Source organism: Peromyscus californicus, unplaced genomic scaffold (genome assembly GCF_007827085.1).
Source record: "Peromyscus californicus insignis strain IS unplaced genomic scaffold, ASM782708v3 Scaffold_7__1_contigs__length_154581171, whole genome shotgun sequence".
Classification (NCBI taxonomy): Eukaryota; Metazoa; Chordata; class Mammalia; order Rodentia; family Cricetidae; genus Peromyscus; species Peromyscus californicus.
The window spans coordinates 106793320-106815369 of record NW_026294595.1 but is presented as its reverse complement, the minus strand read 5'-3'; the positions used below and the strand labels follow the sequence as shown (position 1 = coordinate 106815369).

At 46.9% G+C, this 22050-nt stretch overlaps 1 protein-coding gene across 3 annotated transcripts in view; it reads left to right on the top strand.

Moving 5' to 3' along the window:
- Positions 1-4196, top strand: part of Rassf2 (Ras association domain family member 2) — a 38946-nt gene extending 34750 nt beyond the window's left edge. For all 3 annotated transcript variants that reach the window (XM_052724697.1, XM_052724696.1, XM_052724698.1), the window contains exon 11: positions 322-4196. In XM_052724697.1, the coding sequence (XP_052580657.1) occupies positions 322-391 (70 nt within the window). In that variant the 3' untranslated portion in view covers positions 392-4196. The remainder of the gene's footprint in view (positions 1-321) is intronic.
- The last annotated feature ends 17854 nt before the right edge of the window (positions 4197-22050 follow it).

Below are 22050 nucleotides of genomic sequence, written 5' to 3'. Positions count from 1 at the left end.
GGAAACTTCATTTGGGTTGAAGAGTACAGCAAAATTCTTTCTGGGAGGAATCGATGATTTCATTTTAGTCACAGAGTAGACGGCCTTTTGTGGATATAATAGAAGGTCGTTAATCTGGTGTTGGAGGATAAAGCTAAATATTTATTTCCTGTTTTCACTGACATTTTATTGAACACTTGCTATGTCCAGTGATGAGAGCTCAGAGGCAGGATGGTTGGGCTCTGGTGTTGCTTGGGTGGCGGGGGAGCGGGGGCAGGGGGTAGGGGAACACGAGAGGTGTATTGTAGACTGCCGTCTACTTCAGGCTGCTTTTGTTCCCAGGTACACTGTGCTCCGGCTAATGATTCGGCAAAGGCTGGAGGAGATAGCAGAGACCCCCGAGACTATCTGAGCCACAGGAACAAGGGAAATCCAGACACTCCAGGGGCCCCTGCTGACCTGAAAAGACCCATGGGAAGCTAGGCACTGTCCTTCCACAGAAATGTTTCCACCCGAACCTCTGCAGCGCCCCGCCAAAGCCAGCATGGATCCCTGGAGTAGGACACAGAAGCTGCAGAAGCCCCCCATCTCTGGATCTCTGCTCTCCTTTGTTCCATTCTCAAGAGCTTTCATTTCTAGGAGGACCCGCAGTGTGTGTTCACATACCCGAGTGTGTGTGTGTGCGCTCACATACCTGAGTGTGTGTTTGCGCTCACATACCTGAGTGTATGTGTGTACACACACGTGTATGCGTATGTGTACTTATTATGTCCATATGCCTCTCTCATGTTTTCACATGCAATTAAATTCCAAGCAGCCAGCACAGGTGCCATGAGGCTGGCAGACATACTGCTCCTGGGCAGGAAGAGGAGAGGAATAGCTAAGGCTGGTTTTGGCTTCTTCGAGTGCCAACGGCAGTCACACATATCTGCCATGTTTGAAAGGGAAGAGGATTCTGCAGGCTCACCATTTGGAATGTCTGAAGGTTTGTAGCAGACATTCTCCCCATTTGCCAAGAAGGATGGGTGACGGTGAGACCCTTGGGAATTGGTGAAGTGACAGCGCCATGCCCTTGGGGCAGGTCCAGGGAAATGGAAAATGAGACCGCTGCGGGGCAGATGCAATGAGTCCGTGAGTTTTTGCACTGGAAAGGTTGTCGTTGGAGATAGCACAATGAATGTCCTCTGCTATGTGGACGTCCACCTGGGAGAAATGGCTTCTGCCTCTGTTCTTGGTGTTTGGACGCTTCTGGGTGTTTCTGCTCTCTCAGTTGCCACTCCAATTCTTGGGGTCCTCCTTGGCTTGAAGAAACATCTTCTGAAACGAAAGTGTCTGGAGTGCATACAACTCTGACCTGCTCATGTGTCAGGGCTGGGTATGTACTGAGATAAATGGCATCCAGAAGTTTCTAAGCACCAGTGGGGCTGAAGGGAAGGATAGAGGCCACCTGCTGAAATGACAGGCGCCTTCAAGCCCTTGCACACCATCACATCAGTAAGAGTTGTCCCCGCATGGAGTTGAGGCTTTGCATTTGAAGCTAACATGTTATTCCTTCTGGCCTCTGCACACTTGCAAGCTCCTTCACCTTATACATGGAGATGGACTCTGAGAATGAAGACGCGTCTTGTTCTTGAGTCAACATAGGGATCAAGGATTTCTTTGGGGAATCCCATGAAGTGTGGACAGAGAGGACAGTGCTCACTTAGCCTCTGAGCAGCCGTGCTGCTGATTTTTCAAATCAGCCTCATTGGCACAATGGGCAGGGATGGCCCTGTACACCCTCCATTAGGGACACTGTCAGGTAGCTGGCCGCTTGTGTGGCTTGTGCCATTTGAGGAGGGACAGACAGATTCTCGGAGCTTGGTGCTGGTCTATGAAATGCAACCAAGCAAGATGAGCAGCCTGTAACTCAGGCATCTCTGAGCCTCACTGCCACAAAGTGCCCTTCCCTATCTGCTCTCAAGAAAGCTCTAGAAGCGGAGCAGTTGAGGGACCGAGGGCCCCTGACCAGAGTGCCTTTTAAGGAAGGTGGACCTCTGTAACAGACCTATTCCTGTGTAACTGTGTTGCTGTTCTCCACCCTCCTTAGAAGGTCTCATTGTGGGCTTTCAAATGATGGCTTGTGGCCGGCCATTTTGCTGGATGCCACTTAGCAACCTAGCTCCTCTGCCGGGGTAGCACCGTCCATCCTATGGGCAGTGTGATGGGAACCCAGAGCGCCTTGGTCTCAGTCGTACACTCCAGTGGACATGAGCAAAGCACAAAATTAGGGGCAGGGGAGGCAGCTTCTCTGATAATCAGAAGCTTCGGTGGACTTCAGTAAAACATAAAACTCTGCAGGGAGCTGGGGGTCCTTTATTACAGATGAAGAGCAGCTTTGCAGATGCAAATATTTGAGAAAATGATTTGGATAATTTCCCTTCCAGTTATTTTTATCTTGACTCTTCAGAGCCTATACTGCCCCATACTTCTCCTTTGGGAGCTAGGGGGCTTTCCACAGAGCACTGTCTCTTACTGGGAAAGGATTTCTGGTTTATAAAGGTTCTTTGTGACCCTGTTAATCTGTGACTGTTGGAGAGTATCGGATTGCCAGGCTCTCCAAAAAGTGTTGCCAAGGTGATGCCTTTTAAAGTGTGGGGTTCAGAAAGAGAGTTGGGGTACATATCCACTAATCCATCTTGGCCCATCCCCTAGAATCATTTCTCACATCCATATAACTGATCAAGAATTTTAGGAACTTGGCTGGGCATGTGACTGGGTAGTAAAGCACTTACTTAGCATGTAAGAAGCCAACTTCCATCTCTAGTACCACAAGAAAAAAGCAGCTGGGTGTGGGTAGAGGGATTACTTAGTATGTTAGGACCTGGTTTCCGACTCCAGCACCAAGCGCCACCCCACCCCATGAACTTTGGAAACCTTTAAAATAGCCGCAGCTAAACAGACCTTTATGGTGGCGACTGGATTTTCTCACTGGTGCCACTTGGCTTCGAAGCCTTGAACCTCAAGATTGATTCGTGTAGGTTTATGTAATTGTGTGCAATGAACCTGAAATCCTGTGGAATAAAAGACCAATGCATGGGGGGTGGGGGGAGTTAATCCAACTTGTGAAAAGTGATTTGGCCTCATCTGAACTCCTTTTTCCCCTGAAAAGGCTTATGTGACAAGGCGGTCACGTGAAGAGGACACCCGACTCCATCTGAGTGGGGTGGGGAAGTCAAGCACAGGCTCACCTTCTCAGCGACCACACTGGTGGGAAGGTGACGGCTCAAAGCAGGTGTGGGCGTCAGTTGGAAAGGGGCCCAAAGCACAAACACCAGCCTGCCTGGGCTACTGGTGAAGGGCACACTGCTAACACTGGACAGACAGCAGCCAAGGCTGGGGAGAGAGCCTCAAGAGGACATAGAGCCCAAGGCCAAGATGTTGGTCGGAGTCATGATGTTCTGAGAAGAAATATTTGCACCCTTCTCCTTTCCTAACTATTTCTAGAAACTTCCAGATAAAGACATTTTATCGTTTTATCTGTGGCATATGATCATCTTCCAAAATCTGTTGTCCATGCAAAAACAGCTTGGCAGGGATTGTGTTTTGTGGGTTTATTTGGTGTCAGGAGGGTAGATGAGGAATCTGGCCGAATGGCAAGCACACTCAAGAAATACCAGCTCTTAGAAAATGACAAGAACAGTAAAACCTCAAAACAAAACCCATAGTTTATTTGAAGCTTTGTAACTTGGAGAACTTGGGGATCAGGGATACATTTCCAAGCAAGAAATATGGCCAGTGACCAAAGGAGTCTTAGTGTCCCACAGCAGAAGGCCGCCCTGAACTCACTCCCACAGCCTGCCTGCTTTGAAGTTTTTACTTGGGTTGTTTTCTGTCAAGTCTGGCTTCTGCCAGATGGGAGAGCATCGGAGAGATAAACCCCGTGTGCCATCCCTTCCTTCAGACATAATTGAAAGTGTTCACCAAGTCTTGGGATACACCTCCCTCCCCTCCTCATGCTCCCATTAAACTGAGCACTGAGGTGCTTAACTGTGAACTTTTGGAAAAGCCTCAATCTCCAGGCTGCTGGCTTCTGGGGTTCCTACTAGTATTCCTTCAGGTTTCCTCTTAGTTGTGTGGAGTCTTTTTTGCTTTGTCATAACTCACCTATTAGGAATGGTACACGACTTGGTTCAACCGTGGGTTCTGAACTAATAAACAGATGTCCATAGGCCTCAGTGGTTTTGTAACCTTTTATTGAAAAAAATTTTTTTTAATGCACCTGACTTAGACCTTATTTAAATAAAGCCGTTTTAGAAGAAAGTCCCTGTGGGTTCGGTCTGTAGGTCTTGGGAGGGGAACTCTGCTTCTAGAGGTCAGTTGTAAGGTGGAGGGTGGGTCTTGGGAGGGGAACTCTGCATCTGGAGGTTGGTTATAAAGTGAAGGCACAGTTCAGCTCCTAAGCCAAGTTCCTTCCCCTGGGGTTTATGGCTTGAATGTGCCCAGACTTAGCTGTAATGTTTTTTAGTCCATTTGGGGTTGCTATAACGAAATAGCAGAGAGCTAGAAACTTATGAAAACTTACAGCTCATATTCTGGAGCCTGTAAGGTCTACAAGCATGGAGTCAGCGCCTTTGTGATGTATGGTGGGATCAGATAGCAAGACCGAGAAGACATGCGAGAGAGAAATCCGTTTTACAGATTTGTTCTATTTTTTTTTTTTTTTTTGGTTTTTCGAGACAGGGTTTCTCTGTGTAGCTTTGCACCTTTCCTGGAACTCACTTGGTAGTCCAGGCTGGCCTCGAACTCACAGAGATCCGCCTGGCTCTGCCTCCCGAGTGCTGGGATTAAAGGCATGCGCCACCACCGCCCGGCAGATTTGTTCTATTTTGTCAGTGTTGGGAGTTGAACTCAGCCTTGGGCATGCTAAGGACAAAACCTCTCCTACAATAGCCCACGATCCTACACACCATGAGCAGATTATTCCGTTCGCCAGGGCAGAGTTCTAATGACCCATCACCTCACAGCACTTCTGCCACTGGGGACAAAGTGAATTTGGGGAACACATTCAAACCACTGACTCTTTCAGATCAGAAGAAAAACATGTGTATTCTTCTGTGAGTCTAGTTGAGGCCACTGGTACACCGAGTGTGGTAGAAGAGCTGGGGCCTGCCGCAGAGTGGGGCTGGATTCCACCCTGAGGGCATCCTGGCTCATTAGGATTCTGAATGAATCTGTTCTGCAAACCATGCTTGGGGACCCGGCCCTGCTTCACTGGAAGCACCCACTGAGTGGTCTCCACGAGCATGGCTTTCAGACTGCCACCTAAGTTCCACTCTGGTGAAGCTCTGAGTGCACGGTGGCTGGTGGCAGTTGTCCACTTGGTTAGGCCATAGTCCAAGATGTTGGATCAAATGCTGGATGTTGTTGTGAGTTTTTTCTTTGGTTGGTTGGTTGGTTTTTGTTTTTTAGGTGAATTTAACATTTAAATCAGTAGACTTGGAGTAGATTACCCTCCACAATGAGGATGGGCTTCATCAAAGCAACTGGAGTCCTTTAAAAAAAAAAAAAAAAGACTGAGTCTCCAAGGAAGGAGTAGTTCTGCTTCCAACCTGTCCTGTACTTCCAACTTGAACTGTAACTTCAGCTGCATAAGCAAATGCCTTAACACATCTCTTCTCCGTGTGTGTGTGTGTGTGTGTGTGTGTGTGTGTGTGTGTGTAATCCAGTCAGATCTCTCTATCTGCAGATTCCATGTAATTGGATTCAACCAGCTGTGGGTTGAAAGTAGGCATTTATTTATTTATTTTTAATTCCACAATGTTCCCAAAGGCAAACTTGAGTTTGTCATGTGCTCTACAGAGTCTGAGTGAATGCAGCGGTTGTAGGCATGGCCGGCCACAGCTCCTGTGTTTCCTAGTTCCTCTGTCCTGCTCCAGCCAGCACTCATTTCAACACTGGTTGGCTTGTGTCTTATTCCACTAATTCCTTGTGAGTTCTACACACACACACACACACACACACACACACACACACACTTTGTTCTGTCTCTCTAGAGACTCCTGACTAATGCAGAGGGGAAGGATGGTTGGTTGGTTTATAAAACTTGAACATGTGATCTACAGTTGTCTTCCTGGGGAAACCTGGTCAGGAAGGATAAAAATGACCATACTTTGTTCTCTAGAACAAGAAAACAACCAAGAAAGGATTTTAATGATGTTTCCTCAAAATGCAGCAGATTTTCATGCTGCATGTCACAGGGGTGTTGGTGACATAGACAAGAGACAAATGGTTGGTTTGGGGTCTCACAAAGATCCAGGCACACAGTAGGTCTCATAAAAGTCAGTGTCTAGATTATCCAACAAATATCAGCAACCTGCAAGGGAACTGGCGCCTCTTGCTGTGCTTTGTGGAAATGGGTTTGATTTGGTGTCATGTTGTCTGTCTCACATGCTGTAGTTCCTACCCAGTGGGGTTCTGAGTTCAAGACTCTACTGGTAGATCTGAGATGCACCTCCGTAAGTTACTGGGATACTTAAGGATAAGCAAACACTACTCAAAACTGAACTTGGGTAAAATCGCCATTGCTACCTTTAAAGTGACCCAAAACCAAAACAATCCCCCTCCAAAACCATCAGTACTGATGATTCAAAAACACATGTGATTTACATATACACTCACTCTATATAAGTGACACATTACTAATACATATTTATAAATTATGTTATATTTACAAGTTTTAAAACTGTAGGCACATTGGTAGGAGCCACATGGGAAATTAACAGCTATGCTTATTTATCATCCTAGTCATCATTGAATGGGCACAACTTTTATCAATTATACCTCAATAAAATTGATTTGCTGTACAATATGAAATGGTTGCTACAGTAACATTAATTAACACATTCATCATCATGCAGTTACCACATTGAATGTCTTGGGGGCAGGGTTGTAATGTAAGGACACTTTGGTTCTACTTTCCCAGAAAATTTCAAGTAAACAATACAGTATTAACAACCACACTCCACAATTAACAACCACAGTTAACACCATGTTGAGTTCTAGAATTGATGAATCTTTTTTAATATATCAATTAATTAATTTTATGTGTATGGGCATTTTATCTGCATCTCTATATGTGCACCCTGTGCATGCTTGGTGCCTTCAGAGGCCAGTAAAGAGTGTTGGGTCCCCTGGAGGTGGAGTTACAGATGGTTGTGAGCTGCCATGTGTGTCCTGGGAATCTAACCCACGTCCTCTGGAAGAGCAGCCAGTGCTCTTAGCCACTGAGTTGACCTTCTAAATGATAGCTTCTGTCCTGACCTTTTGGATGTCACATGCAACAAAAGCAAACACCTGGAACTCTGTGTAACTACATGGAGCTGAGAAGCTTCCCCACATGGCAAGCACAAGGCCCTGGGTTCGGTCCTCAGCTCCAAAAAAAAGAAAAAAAAAAAAAGAAAAGCTTCCCCATGGGACGAGTGGAGACTTTTGTAAAACACATATCTGACAAGAGGTTAGTGTCCTGAGTGTCACTCCACAACTCTTGACCCTGAATGCCCCCTGCTAGTCACCAAGCCCCTCTGAGTTGCCATGGACCCCCAACCCACACCTGCATAACCGCCTGGGGTCAGCAGTACCAAGGCAGAGCACCCCAGGCTTCTGGAAGGGTAACTGAAGCCAAGATTGGGGCAGAAGGAATAGGACAGCGTGGGTGTGTCCAATTAATGGAAGGTAATTATGTCTCAGAGATGTCTGGGGTTTTAGTTGGGGAAGAAACTGTTGAGAACTCCCACACATATCAAATAACTGTCTGGTACATTCAAAAGCTTTGATCCAAAATGATCCTGGGTAAAGACCTAAAGATGAGGACTATATATGAGAAATATAATTTTGGTTAAAGTTCCATAATCAGATTTTGGCAGTCACACAAATTGACACCAAAATTACGTAGTTTGGCCCAAAGCTCTTGAACAAAACAAACCAGAAGTAACAACATCTATGACCCAATAAAAGAAGCCAGAAAGTATAGGCTGAGTCTAATGTCTAGAGATGAAGCAGAGGAAACATTAAATGAATTTTCAAAGTTGCTAAAACAATGGGAATGTATAAAATATATTGTATTTCTAGGTATAGAATCTAATATAAGATGAGAAAATAAAATGGAAAAATAGACTTTATCCACAGATTAGAAACGTAGCAGGCTCCCCAAATTTATCTATAGACTCAGGTAACCTCAATATACCAAGGAAGTCAGCCTTCTCTCCCTGTGTTGCTTTTCATCAGGGTATCTGTCACAGCAGCAGAAAGGAAACTAGAGCAGTTACCATGGAAAGTGATAAAAGAGCATGCTCGATACACATGCAGGCAGATGTGTAAAAGTCCATGAAAACAAAAACTGCTCGATACACATGCAGGCAGATGTGTAAAAGTCCGTGAAGACAAAAACACAATGATGGAGTTAGGTTTTCTTTAGATTTCTATTATGTGGGCTTTTACATAAAATTTCTTGTTTACTAAATCCAAAGATGTGGATCTCTCTCTCTCTCTCTCTCTCTCTCTCTCTCTCTCTCTCTCTCTCTCTCTCTCTCACACACACACACACACACACACACACACACACACACACACACACACCACTCCATGCTCCCCCACCCCTCACAGGCACCCGGGACCTGGGCTACGAGTTCAAGAACCGGGTGAGAGTTGAGAGATAGTGGTAGTGATGATTATTTCTGGACTGACTCAGGCAATTATCAGATAGAATTAATAATTGCCTCAGATGCCTTTTCTGGTGCCTGCTCAGAATATATACACTAAACCAACAACACATGACATGAAAATTACCCAGCTGACTGATCTTAAAATGCCCGCAGAATTCCCCACCCTCAAAACCTCAAGGATCCTGAAAAATCCATGTAAATCCTCATGTTAGTGTTTTCGAGCTTCAGTGAGTAACAGAATCAACAGGAACTTGCCCCTTAGCCTGCTGGGCCACAGCAGTTCCTCATTCTGCAGAGAGGTGGATGGAGATTTGCATCTCTCTCTTGGAGTTCTCACGAGATGGTGGTGTTTAGGTCAGGGTACTTTTGTGCTTCTCTACATGAATCTGAGGCATACATTGCCATCACCTGGGCAGTTTCTAAAAATGCTGATGGCTATAGTACATACTAAGAGATTCAGATTCTATTTTGGGGTGTGTGTGGCTCCTAAGACTGGTCTTCTTTTGTTTTTAAAAGTGTGTGTGTGTGTGTGTGTGTGTGTGTGTGTGTGTGTGTGTGTGTGTGTGTGTGTGTGTGTATTCTGTATGCGGTTTGTGTGCAGAGTATGAGTGTGTTGTCTGTGTATATGATGTAGGTTCGTGTGTGTGTGCAGGTGCATGACTATTCCCATGTCAAAGGAAGATGTTCAGGGTCCTTGCAGCAGGCTTTCTAATACAACTCCTCATGCAATTTCTGATCTAATTCCTGTCAAGCTTTACTCCTACCTGTGTGCCTATATGCACTAAGCTTGAGAACCACGTCACCAAACAATCCTATAAGCTTCCAAATCCAAATCCAGACAACCCTAAGCAATGATGCATCATCCCATGCAAAACACTGAGACATGATATATGAAAACAACACTAAGCTGTAAACTCCTATTATTCAACCCTACATGACCCCAAAGAATCCTAAAAGATCCTAGATGACCCCTAGTGGCCAAAACTCTTAGACAGAAAGAAGGAAAGAAAGAAAGAGGGAAAGAAGGAAGGAAGGAAGGAAGGAAGACAGAGAGAGAGAGAGAGAGAGAGAGAGAGAGAGAGAGAGAGAGAGAGAGAGAGAGAGAGAATCTAAATTCTCTAGCCAACTCCACCTAAACGTCCTAGCCCCAGGGATCCTGTCTGTTGCTTCCCACCTTCTGGACGGTCACTGTGCTGCTCTCTGGCTTTGCTGCCCCTCAAAAATGCCAAACACCCTGCGTCCAGGATTGGAACTTGCCACTCCCTCTTTCTGGAACAATCTTTCCCAGCTCATCACGAGCTTGTCTCCTTTCTGATGGAGCGCAACTCTGGCTGGTGCTATTCCTGGAGTGAGCTTAGCTATCAGCCTCAGTTACTGTCCGCTTTCATTTTCTTCAAAGCAGTTTGCTGCCTGAATTTGTTGATGTGTTCACTTTCTGCTAAAAATATAGACTCCGTGAGGATGACTCAAATACCTTGAGTGGTACCTGGCCTTTGTCAGGCACTGTGATATATATGTAAGGAATGAATTTCCAGATCTATCTTAAGCACAAAGACCTTGAAACTTCAAGCTTCAGTATTAACAAGCCCAGCATCCCAATCTAAATTTTCTAACAACCTTAATCCCTTCTAAAATGATCTTAGCTGGAAAGATGGCTCAGCAGTTAAAAACTCTTGCAGAAGACCCAGGTTCCATTCCCAGCTCCCACATAGTGGCTCACAATCATCTGCAACTCCAGTTCCAGAGGCTCTGATACTTTTTGCTGACCTCCACAGGCACCAGGCATGCATGTGGTGTGCAGACAAGCATGCAGGCAAAACACCCATACAAGATACCCATAAAATCTTAGGAAAACTTTTTTTAAAAATGGCCTTAGATCATCTCAAACTATCCGGTGCACCATAATCACTCCAAATAATCTTAAATCCTTTATGACACTGAACTACCCCAAGTGAACCCCAAGAACTACCCTAAGACTTAAACAATCTTAAAGATTCTGAAGAGGTGTAAATCACGAAAAACAAGCAGGAAATGAAAGAGGAAAGAGGGAGGGTCAAATATTCCTTCCAAGAACAGACCCCCTAGTGACCTGACTTCCTCCAACAAGACCCCAATCCTTGAAGTTTCTACCACTTCCCAACAGGACAGACTGGCAGCCAAGCCTTGTACAGATGACCTTTGGGCAACAGGTAAGATCCAACCCATAATGCTGCTCTAGCACAGAGCTTTAATACCTTGGATATGGAAAGCAAATCTTGACTGATCATGTTAAAATGTTGACTGAGATCCATCACATCTGGTGAGGGCCTTGAGATCTGTGCTACCAAGCTTCCAGGGGCTAGTACTGCTGGTAGGCCACAGAACACATGTTAACAGCAAGCCTGGAAGCTCAGTATACCTGAATGATGCTAAGACATGCCTAAGAAAACTAAAACCTGAACTACAAGATCCCAGACAACTCAAAAGAGACTGAGGTTTCTGAGATGACCTTCAAATCTTTCAGTTCAAAATTATTCCACATGACCCTAAAACTACCGGGAATAGCCTTGAACCCTAAGGATCCTGTAGACTCTTTTAGATCTTATCCTACACCTGCCCATAAAGTTTCAGATTTATGTGAATGACTCTGAAGTCCAATAGTCCAAAAAACCCCCAAAGGCCCAAGAGATCTTAAATGCACCTAAAATTCTCACACCACACAGAACTGTAATTGTTTAAAAGTTACCCTCAACCTCAAATGACTCCAAGCAGTTTCAATGAAGCCAGAGTCTCAACTGTTATGATTTGGTTCCTAAACACACTCCAAAGGCCCTCACACTAAAGGGTTGTGGCACTATTTGGCGGGGGGGGGGGGGGGGGGGGGGGGGCAAGTAGGTCACTATCTGCTTAAAGCAGATGTTGAGACCTGGGCTACCACATGGTGAGTTCTTCCACCATGTACTTCCTGTTCCGATGTTCTGCCTCATTCCAGGCCTCAGAGCAGGAGAACCAACCAACCACAGATTGGGCCCTCTGAAACCAGGAACTCAAATAACAACTTCATCATTTTAGGTTGTTTATCTCAGGGATGTTGCCATAGTGACTGACAACCAATTTTCCAGTCTCAAGGATGCTAAAGCTAACAACTTCAAAGACTTGGACATTAATGATTCAAGAATCCTCAGCTCCAACATGCAATGGAGTAGCCATCTTGACAACAGCTCGTCATCACTTCCTATGACTGAACACATTCATGCCTTCAAGCAAAGCTCTGATTATATTCTTTGACTTTAATTGTGCTTAGGGATCTATTGCCCCTGAAGACCCTGAATTCCCAATGATGATGGATTAATGTATGATTGACCTCAACTCCCCCCACCAATACCAACAAATTTAAGGCCTAATTAACCATGAACTAATTACTAAACTAAATTCCATAAGCCCACATACTCCCTGCTGAGAGCCCTAACCTACATTACCTTCTTAATGACAGATTGCCCTCATAAAGAATTCTAATGACATAAGAGCCACAGAGATGCCCAAGGCATTCCCAGCTCCATAGCTTGACTCTGATCCCAAAGCCCTACATTCTAGTGAGCTTAAAGTTAACTCGAAACTTTATCCAACACTTAAAGTAGCTTTGGATAGTCCAAGCATGATGCCCCTGATGAGGACGGTCCTGCTCCACTTTAGCGCTCCTTCTCCTAAGCAGGGATGTGAGTGTGGACCGGGTCTGCAGCATGGGGTGCAGCTGCTTAAAGTAGTAGTATATACGAGGTAAATATTTCAGCTCTTCTGCACATCTGTAAACTTACTTTAGCATCATTTCTTCATCTCAGAATTTCTTGGATGTCCTAAAATAATACCCACTTCCACTCCAGGTGATATTCCAAATCCTTTTTTTTTTCTTTCTTCTAAGTAGTTTCTCTAAGTAGTCCCAGATGTCCTGGAACTCATTCTGTAGACCAGGCTGGCCTCAAATGCAGAGATCTGCCTGCTTCTGTCTCCAAGCACTAGGATAAAAGGCGTGTACCATCATGCCTGGTTTGACACTACAAATATTTGTTTAGGGTCCTCCTAAATAATTCTGGATATTTGGTCCCTCTTCGTCTCACTTGCAAGGCCAGTCTCCCTATAGAATTCACAGGTCCCAGGGCTTGGACCTGATGGCTTTAGGGGTGTTTTCCAGCTCACTGTGCTCCGGAAGACACAGAGTTGTTGGGGAAAGGTGAGGTTAGACATACAGAATGCCCTTGGTCAGCTGACCCTTGTTCAGTGGACAAGAAAACGCACAACACAGGCAGATCGGACCATAAACATCCTGGTGCGCACTGTAGCCCCAGCTCCTGGTTTCCCTTCTCAGCCAGCTCTCTCTTTCATTGTCAGCACACAATGCTGGGGCATTCCCCACACAGCTGGGAAAGCTTGGGTTCTTTCCCCCAGCCCGGAATTTGACACAAGGAACAAGTAAGGTCCTGGATATGGACACAAAAACGGGCATTTACAGCATTGTCACCTCTGCAAAGACACGCGTCCCAGAGGAGGAGGCAGGCAGTGACTTAGAAGGCCGGCTTGCTCTTTTTGTAAGCATGAAGGAAATGTCACAGTCACCCGTTTTCTTGTGCTCAACTAAGTGATTTGGTCCAGTTCGCCTCACCTCCCACGAGGTCTTTTCCAGTCCTGGGTTGGCTCTCCTGCCCGGAGGGGGCCCGCCATTGGTGCTTGAGGTTGCCTTGGAGCTCAGAGCCTGCAGGTAACTGCTAGACAGAAATACTGACAGGTATTTCATGAAGCCCTGGCTTCACCTTGTTCTGTGGGGGCCAAGCCAGTGTCTGGGCTCTGGCTCACCAGGCCTCCTTAGCCCATTCTGTGGAGCCCTAAGAGCGGATGTTTGCAGAGTACAGGCCAGTGGCCTGACAGTGGCCTTCCTTCTCATGGATTGCACCCGAGTCTCTTTTCTCCTGACTCACTTTGTAGCAGTACTGTTGGCAGTCTTTGGGAGCATGCGCTGCTGTCTACTTGCTGAGCAGCCCAGACCTTGGGGTGCTTCCAGTGAGCCTGGCACTTCCTTAATTTCCTGGCTTCCGTCTGGTCCCTCTCATGTTTCCTAACTGTGGCTAAGGTATTGCTTGGTTCCAAGGCACCCATCTACTTTCCAGACCACTCCTATCTCTGGACCCTTTACGACTGCTTCCTTGCCCTTCTTTAATCTGCCTGGCCATGGTCCCAGGACTGATCAGATTAGGAGTCTGTCTACCTTCCCTTCATCTCGACCCCCAGTGGCTTCCAGTTGCACCCAGGATGAATTTAGAACTCCTACACAGTCTTCAAGATCTCATCCTGGCCCCCAGCTGATCCTTGCACACCTGTGATCTTGCTCCTTTGTCCACCCACACCCCCACAGCGGGAGGAGATAGCAGATCTTGGCATGACCAACTAATTCCACTTCATTCTCACTTCCCAGGATTCAGCCCATCTTGACAGCCCAGTTAATGCCTCCCATCCCCAGGAATTCTTCTCAGTGCACATCTGGGTATACCGTGATCATGGCAAGTACCTGTGATCCCAGCACCCGGGCGGGATGTGAGGTCGGAGAATAGCGAGGCCAGGCTACATAGTGAGTTTGAAGCTAGCCCAAGATGCACTGCGAGGCTATTCCGGACAATCAGAACAATCAAACACCCCCATGCAGTCAGCATTGCAGCCCCAACCCAGCCCTTTCTCAGGCATCCTTTACATTGTTCCACCCATCCACGCAGCTGTAGAACTTTGCTTACTATCCATTCCTTTCTCTGTAGAAAGAGAATACATCCCAGAAAACAGAGCTCTCTATTTTGTTCACTGCTATATTCTCTCTGTTCAAGACACCTTTCTTATCTGTGCTGAAGGAGGGCGTGATTTTCCCAATGGAATGAGCTCACATGGCCACTGATTTCTGGATGAACTCACCCAAGGATCTGTGGGGTTAGAAACAGGCTTCTCTTGGTGGGATGGAATTCAAGTATACGCACGCCTCGGTGGGGGGACTTCTTCCTGTGGCTCCTGGGTAAGAGTTTATCAGAGTTCTTTCTTCTGTTTCCCATCACTCCATCGTGCCTGTGCCACCCAGCCAGTTCCACTGGACCATCTCGAGGCTTTAGTGAGTGCCACAACGCTCTATGGTGGCATCACAATGCTCCATGTGAACTCACAATGTGAACTGTGTCATCACACTGCTGCATTTCTGCCACCACCCTGACACGTCCCACCCTGACAGCTCAAAGCTGAATGGTGACATCACCGCATTCTATTGTGCCATTACAATACTCCTTTGTGACGTCATAACGTGGCCTTGTGCTGTCACATTGCCCCTTTGTGCCATTACCATGCTACACATTAACATTACAGTGAACCAGTGTGTCACCGTGACATCATAACACAACTGTGCCATCACAATACTGTACTGTGACGTCATTGTGCTAAGTTATGACATCTTGGAGCACCTCCCTCTTTCTTATTCCCTCTGGGATTTGGGGTAATGGATGAATGTGTGAGGCAGTGTATGTGTCTTACAGACACCCTTCACATCGATTTCTGACCATGAAGGACCTCCCAACTGATGTTCTTCCAGCATTCACCAGGGAAGTCTAAAGAACTCATCTCCAGAGGGTACCTGTGGAGGCAGGGTACTACAGCGCCTCCTGGCCCTACTTCCTATCCTGGTGCCTCTGGGAGAGTTTCAAGGTCGTTGTCTATCCTGAGAAGGATTTGGAGCTAAGGAGAGATTAGCCTCTCTTTCAACCTGGCTAGATAATGGCTTATGAAAATGAAAAAAAAGAAAGAAAGAAAGAAAGAGAGAGAGAGAGAGAGAGAGAGAGAGAGAGAGAGAGAGAGAGAGAGAGAGAGAGAGAAAGAAAGAAAGAAAGAAAGAAAGAAAGAAAGAAAGAAAGAAAGAAAGAAAGAAAGAAAGAAAGAAAGAAAGAAAGAAAGAAAGGAGAAAGAAAAAGAGAACTCCTTGGAAGGCATCTTTCCAGCAGTCCATCAACTGTGAAAGCAGCTGGAGTTGGGCGGTGTTATGACGCCCCCTGGTGGTGATGATACACCATAACAGCCATTCCCCAGCCCTAGCAGGGCAGGCCAAGTTGGGTGGGAAGGGAGAGGGGTGTGTGTGTGTGTGTGTGTGTGTGTGTATATGTGTGTGTGTGTGTGTGTGTGTGTGTGTGTGTGTGTGTGTGTGTGTGTGTGTGTGTGTGTGTGTGTGTGTTAGTATTTTTATTTTTATTTTTATTTTTATTTTTTGTTCCCCATCTGAGACAGGATTTCTCTGTGTAGCCCTGGTTGTCTTGGAACTCACTCTGTAGACCAGGCTGGCCTCAAACTTAAAGAGATTCATCTGCCTCTGCTTCTGAGTACTGGGATTAAAGGCGTGCGCACCACTACCTTGCATCCTAGTACTTCTGATTGTAGCCCAGGTTAGCCACATTTTTTACCTTGATGTCCTTACTTGGTTTGTGCATTTGTTCCATAGCACCTCGCATAAGATAAGAGGAAAGATGTGATCGCTTCCTACCTTGGAGCTATGCTTTCCCAAACTTAGTGGTTTTGGACACAGTTTTTATCCATTTCTGGTGCATTTTGCACTTTGGTATTTTCCCTTCCTTTCTTATTAATTTCCTCCCTCCCTCCCCCCCCTCCCTCCCTTCCTTCTTTCCTTCCTAAATTTGAGACAAGGGCCAGGTGGTCATGGTGCACACCTTTAATCTCAGCACTTAGGAGGCAGAGATAGGCAGATAGATCTCTGTGAGTTTGAGGCCAGCCTGGTCTACAGAGCGAGTTTCAGGACAGCCAAGGCTACACAGAGAAAGCCTGTCTCAAAAAACCAATGACTGAATAAATAAGTGAATAAATTTGAGACAAGGCTTCACTATGTCACTTCTGTTGACCTGGAACTCACCATGTAGACCAGGTAGTCTCAAATTTACAGAGATCCATCTGCCTCGGCCTCCTGAGTGCTGGGATTAAGTGTGTGCACCACCACCACTCCCAGATCTTTTGATGCTTCCTGAGCCAGAATTCTCAGGTTGAAAATCTTGATTCCCTTCATTGCGAGTCTATGCCGTCCACCTCCATTTCTTCATCGGCCTAATGGGTACAGCATTTGTTCTCATCCCGTGTGGGCCGCGTAGAGACACTTAGTGTTGGCCTCCTCCACTGGAAGCAACTACCCCTGTTGCTCTTGGATTTACTTAGACTAAAATCCTCACAAAACTCTGGAAAGACGCCAGAATTATTGCAAAACCCCAGAGGGCTGAGGGGACAGCTCAGTTGGCCAGGCAAGCACGAGGACCTGAGGTTGATCACTGAAACCCGTATGAAAAAAAGGCCGGGCCTGGCAGTAAATGCTTGCAATCCCAGTGCCAGGGCGGCAGAGACGGGCAGAGCTCTGTGGCACGTTGGCCGGTCAGTTGAGCCTGTTTGGTGAGGTCCAGGCCAGTGAGAGGTCCTATCTCAAACAGAAGAGAGGGAGTGGTGCCTGAAAAAAGACACTGGAGGTCGACCTCTGACCTCCACGTGCTCATAGTAGCCTATGTGAGCAAGCACATGCACACACACACACACACACACACACACACACACACACACACACACACACACTCTAAAAACACAAGTTAACAAGACTTGTTATTTATGATAAGCATCAGTACCTACGAGGGATGCTTTCGGAGTGGGTGTTTTGGAGATGGTTGGGGACAAGTGATCCTCAGCAGGAGCTCTGTCTTGTCTGTCTCTAACTTCCTTAACCACCTTGTTTTTGAGAACCTCGGTATTCTTCTGTGTGGGGACACCAAAACACAGAATTTGCCACTCTTGAAAGGACGTGGATGAGATTGGATCTGGGCTCATCTTGACAGATTCATATGACCCTACCTGTGGGGCCTGGCCTCCAAACACTCATTCAGAGGAGCTGGGAGTATTGAGGTGCGTGGAGACTCATGAGGGAATGGGCGCCTCCACGCTGCTCGTCTATCAAGGTTTTAAACACATATGGAAAAATTCCCTCTGCTGAACTCAGTCCCTGTCTTCCGAGCCGGTGCCTCGGTTGGCAGTGATGTCACCTTTAGTCTATTCCCAGGGAAAGGCTTGTGTTCAGAGTCACCACCCCCCTGCACAGCACAGGAGCTGCTGGGCCAGCTGCAACTTCTCCCCGGGGGGGGGGGGGGGGGGGCTCCGACTTTCCTCTCTCTTTGTTCAGTGGGTTTCCTTTCTGGCTAGCCCCTGATCTTACCAATATCAGGAAGCAGTGACAAAAGCCGGAGTCAGGGTGTCCTTCAGCTGGCCCCCACAGTGCCTTGGTGTGCTGGAGACTGGAGAACAATGGCGTTTGAGAAAGTCTGCCTTCTGTTTCCTCAGGACGGACACCTTCATCTTCACCTCCTGTTTGGACTGAAGCGGTTTCGCTCGGTTCTCTGGCAGAGACGCCCACTGGAATCTTTGCCTCGAGGAATGAGGCTTCCCAATACTAAGGTATAGGATAAGCATACAAGAAGGACTCTGCCAAGAATCGGGGAGACAGGCTGTGAACTTGAATTTCCCTGTGTGGTTTTGGAGTTTCCCATTCTTCAAAACAAGAGGACTGAGTGCAAGGCCTGCCAAGCCTTGCTTTCCCCTCTACATCTCTGTAGACAGCTTTCTAAGATCCCCTATCCGCATGCTCTGTCAGATCTCCTCAGCACTCTAGTCCCACCCAGGGGCCACAGCAGAAGCCTCTGCCTGTCCCCATCTCTGCTGTCTCTGCCCATCTCTGCTCTGTCTGGAATCATGTGAGGCAGCCCAGAACCACTTTACCTTGTACCAGGCTTGCTGGTGGGTAAGGCTCCCTTGCTCCTGGCTGGGCAAAGCCTGAGGTGTGTTCTGCTTTCTCTCTAAGGGTCCTCTTGCAGCATGATGCCCCCTCCTCCCTGTGCTCCCGCATGGAGCGTTTGCATTTGAACTCTGCCTCAGGCTTGGCGGTGGGGCAGACCCCAGCTTGTATCCTCCCGTTGGTAAGCTTGGGTTTTGAGTGTAGTGATAAAGGACAGAAGATGATTCTTTTCATGACAAGAATGGATTGAACAACATGGAGAGTTCCTCTAAGACTGAGCAAAGAATAAAGTCATGTGTGGTCCCAACAGACGGTATTTGGAGGGACTCCTGGGAGTCCCAGGCACATTTTTCATTCAGATCCGGACATGGCCTATGACAGAGGTCAGAAGTCATCTCAGCCTGCTCTTCAGTTAGCCTGCCAGGTCTCACGCAACCAGCAGGGCCTCCATGATGGAGAAGGAGCCCAGAGTTTTCCCTGAGAGGCTGCCTCAGATCGAGAGGGCCAACAAGTAGAAGGACCAGCCACACTACCATGACAGAGAGCGCCCTTCAGATCCGGCATCTCCAAACCTTCAGGCAGGGCTCCCGCCATCCTCACTGTCCTGCTTTGGGTGGGGGGAGGGCAGGTGCACAGGCAGAGGGCGTCTCTGTCTGCTGCCCCTCTCCACCTCCACACCCTTGATGGGAGACTCCAGCAGATCTTCCAGCCTTCCTGGTGAGGAGTAGAAAGCAATAAAGTTTATTAAAAAGAGAACAAGCAGCAAGCAAAATGGCCCCACAAGGAAAGGTGCTTGCCACCAATCCTGAAGATCTGAGTTCGAATCTTCAGAATCTGCATTATGAGAGGAGAGGAACGACTCCCTCAAGTCTCCCTCAAGTTGAGTTCTTATCTCCACATGCATGCTGTGTCATGTGCATGCCTGCACACACACACACACACACACACACACACACACACACACACACACACACACACGCATATGCACACACAATAAGTAAGTTAATAAATGAAAGTAATTTTTTTTTTCTGAGACAACGTTTCTCTGTGTAACAGCTCTGGCTGTCCTGGAACTCAGCTCTGTAGTCCAGGCTGGCCTCGAACTCATAGAGACTCACCTGCTTCTGCCTCCCAAGTGCTGGGATTAAAGGTGTTTACCACCACCGCCTGGCTAGAATGTAAAAGACTTTTAAAAGGAGGAAACAAAATGTGACAGAAGCATAAAAAAGAACAAAAGAGTGCATGTGGGTTTGAAGCCCGTGTTCCTGCTGACTGCCAGTGGTGCCCGGATCACCAAGCCTCAGGCTCCCCTCTTCTGTAAGATGGGCTGATTTTACTAGGGTCCACCTGGTAGGTTGTTGTGTGAATGAAGCAAACTCCTCTTGCCTCGTGGAAGAAACCCTGGCACACAGTATTCACCCAATAAACCTGGCAGCTCTCTTTGCCATTTTCAAAGCAGTAACATCAGCGTTGTTAAATATTTTCTTTTCATTTGTCACATTAAAGTTTTTATAAAATTGTTACTCTCTCTCTTAGCGAAGTTTTTATAAAATTGTTTCTCTAGAGAGAGACAGACAGACGGACAGACAGACAGATAGTGTCTCTTTTGCTCTTCTGTTGGTTGCCACTGTGCTGTGTCACCAGGCTAGCTGGCTTTTGAGCTCCCAGGGGTACTACTGTCCCACTTCCATCTCATGTAGAGACACTGGGAACAAGGACACACCCTACCATGCCAGATGTCTAGATGTGTCCTGGGGATTTGAACCCAGGTCCTCATGTTTGCCTGGCAACTGTTTTGTCCACTGAGCCATCTCCTCAGACCATTGGTCTTTAAGCAAGTCAAGTGTACGGAAAGTGGATGGGGGAGAGAGAGAGAGAGAGAGAGAGAGAGAGAGAGAGAGAGAGAGAGAGAGAGAATTCAAACCTTGAGCAAAACACAGGCTTCCATTTCGCTGGTCCTTATGCTCCCTCGGGGACAAGGTGGTCACCTCTCACCTCTCACCCCAGCCTGAAGTCACACTAGCATGAAGCAGTGTGGCTTGGTGCTTTGGGACCTGCTTGAGGATGGCCTTGCCCTCAGCAGCTACAATAGCACTACTGAACAGGATACACTGATCTTGGAGGAAGCTTGCAGGACCTGCTGTGACCTTCTTGCTTTTGCTGCTGCCTCACAGTTTTGGTTGCTAATTTTAAAGTCATTGGACAGATGATTGGTGCCTTGGCCTTGGCCCTTCATCCTTCCCTCTTTATACAGTCTGGAGCTGAAGGGCACTGGGGGTGTGGGGGTGTGGCCATTGTGGGTCCCTGTGTGACACCTGACAGAGGAGGAAGTGGCCCAGCATGCACACGATTTGTTTAGGGGTGACTCCCTGTAGAGGGCCTCTTCTCTGTCCCTATGCCACCCTGTTCCCTGTCTCCAGCAGACCTCAGCTGTTGACCTCTGTGTCCCATGACTAGGTCACCAGGACCAAGAATGGCTCCTCTGAATCTCAGTCCTGGCTGCTTGAGTGTGGACGGGTGAGATACCTGATGGGCCCCTGGTTCTCAGGCCTAGAGAGAAAGCAAATGAGGTCTTCCCGGGCTTCCCTTCCCCAGTCCTGCCTCCAGGTGGCCGTCTCTCCTACTGCTGCTTTAATGAATCTCCTGCCCAGGTCTCGAAGCAAAGCCTCCTGCCAAGGGCCACGACATAGCACAGCAGGTGGCAATTAATATTCAAGATGCCAACCCACTAGGTGAATAATTCTCTGATGGGAAACTTTGTTAAGCATGGCTGTGGGGCCACAGACCCCGGACTATCGTTTGCTTCTGACTGTAATTTTCACACACGCTATTGCAATTTTCCCCTCATCGGCTACGGGAAATCCCCCACTGCCTGTATTGTAGTGTGTTTATCTCGTGAATGCAGCCCGATCTATTGGGATCTTTATCTGTGAAGATGACTCCTCCTTAAGCTGTGTTGTCCATTTGATAGCAATAATATTAGCTTACACAGAGTTTTGATGAACAATTGAATACAAAGTAATGCTACACAAGTCAGGAATTATAAGTCCCTGAGAGCTATTTTCTAGCATAGCTCAGGCTGACATAGGAAAACAGTTGTATCTCCTCAGCTCTAAGACAGCTTTTATACCCTCAGCTGAGTTAAAGCTTCAAAGTAACTTCGGATTAGACCAGGTGTCTTGATAATGATTTTTTAGATAAACATTCCCTATCTTAGTTCGCAAGGACATGCTGAGCTATCGGGCTAGGATGCAAATACAAAAAGCCCAATTACTGCTAGCTGGCAAGTGATTAAGTCCTTCTACCCATTCCTGACCTCAATTTGTGAAAATGTATTCTGACTAGCCAAGACTACAGAAAACTTGACTCTGTAGCCCCAAATATGGGCTGTAGGTGTTCTTAGATAATTAGAAGCTACACCCAGGACAAAAATATATACATGTATTTTAAGATTTAAAATACTTTGTGTCCCCTATGCCTTGGAGAGTGCCAAAATGAGCTCATATTAAGAGAATTAAGGTAAACTTGAGTTCCAACAAAAGCATTTAC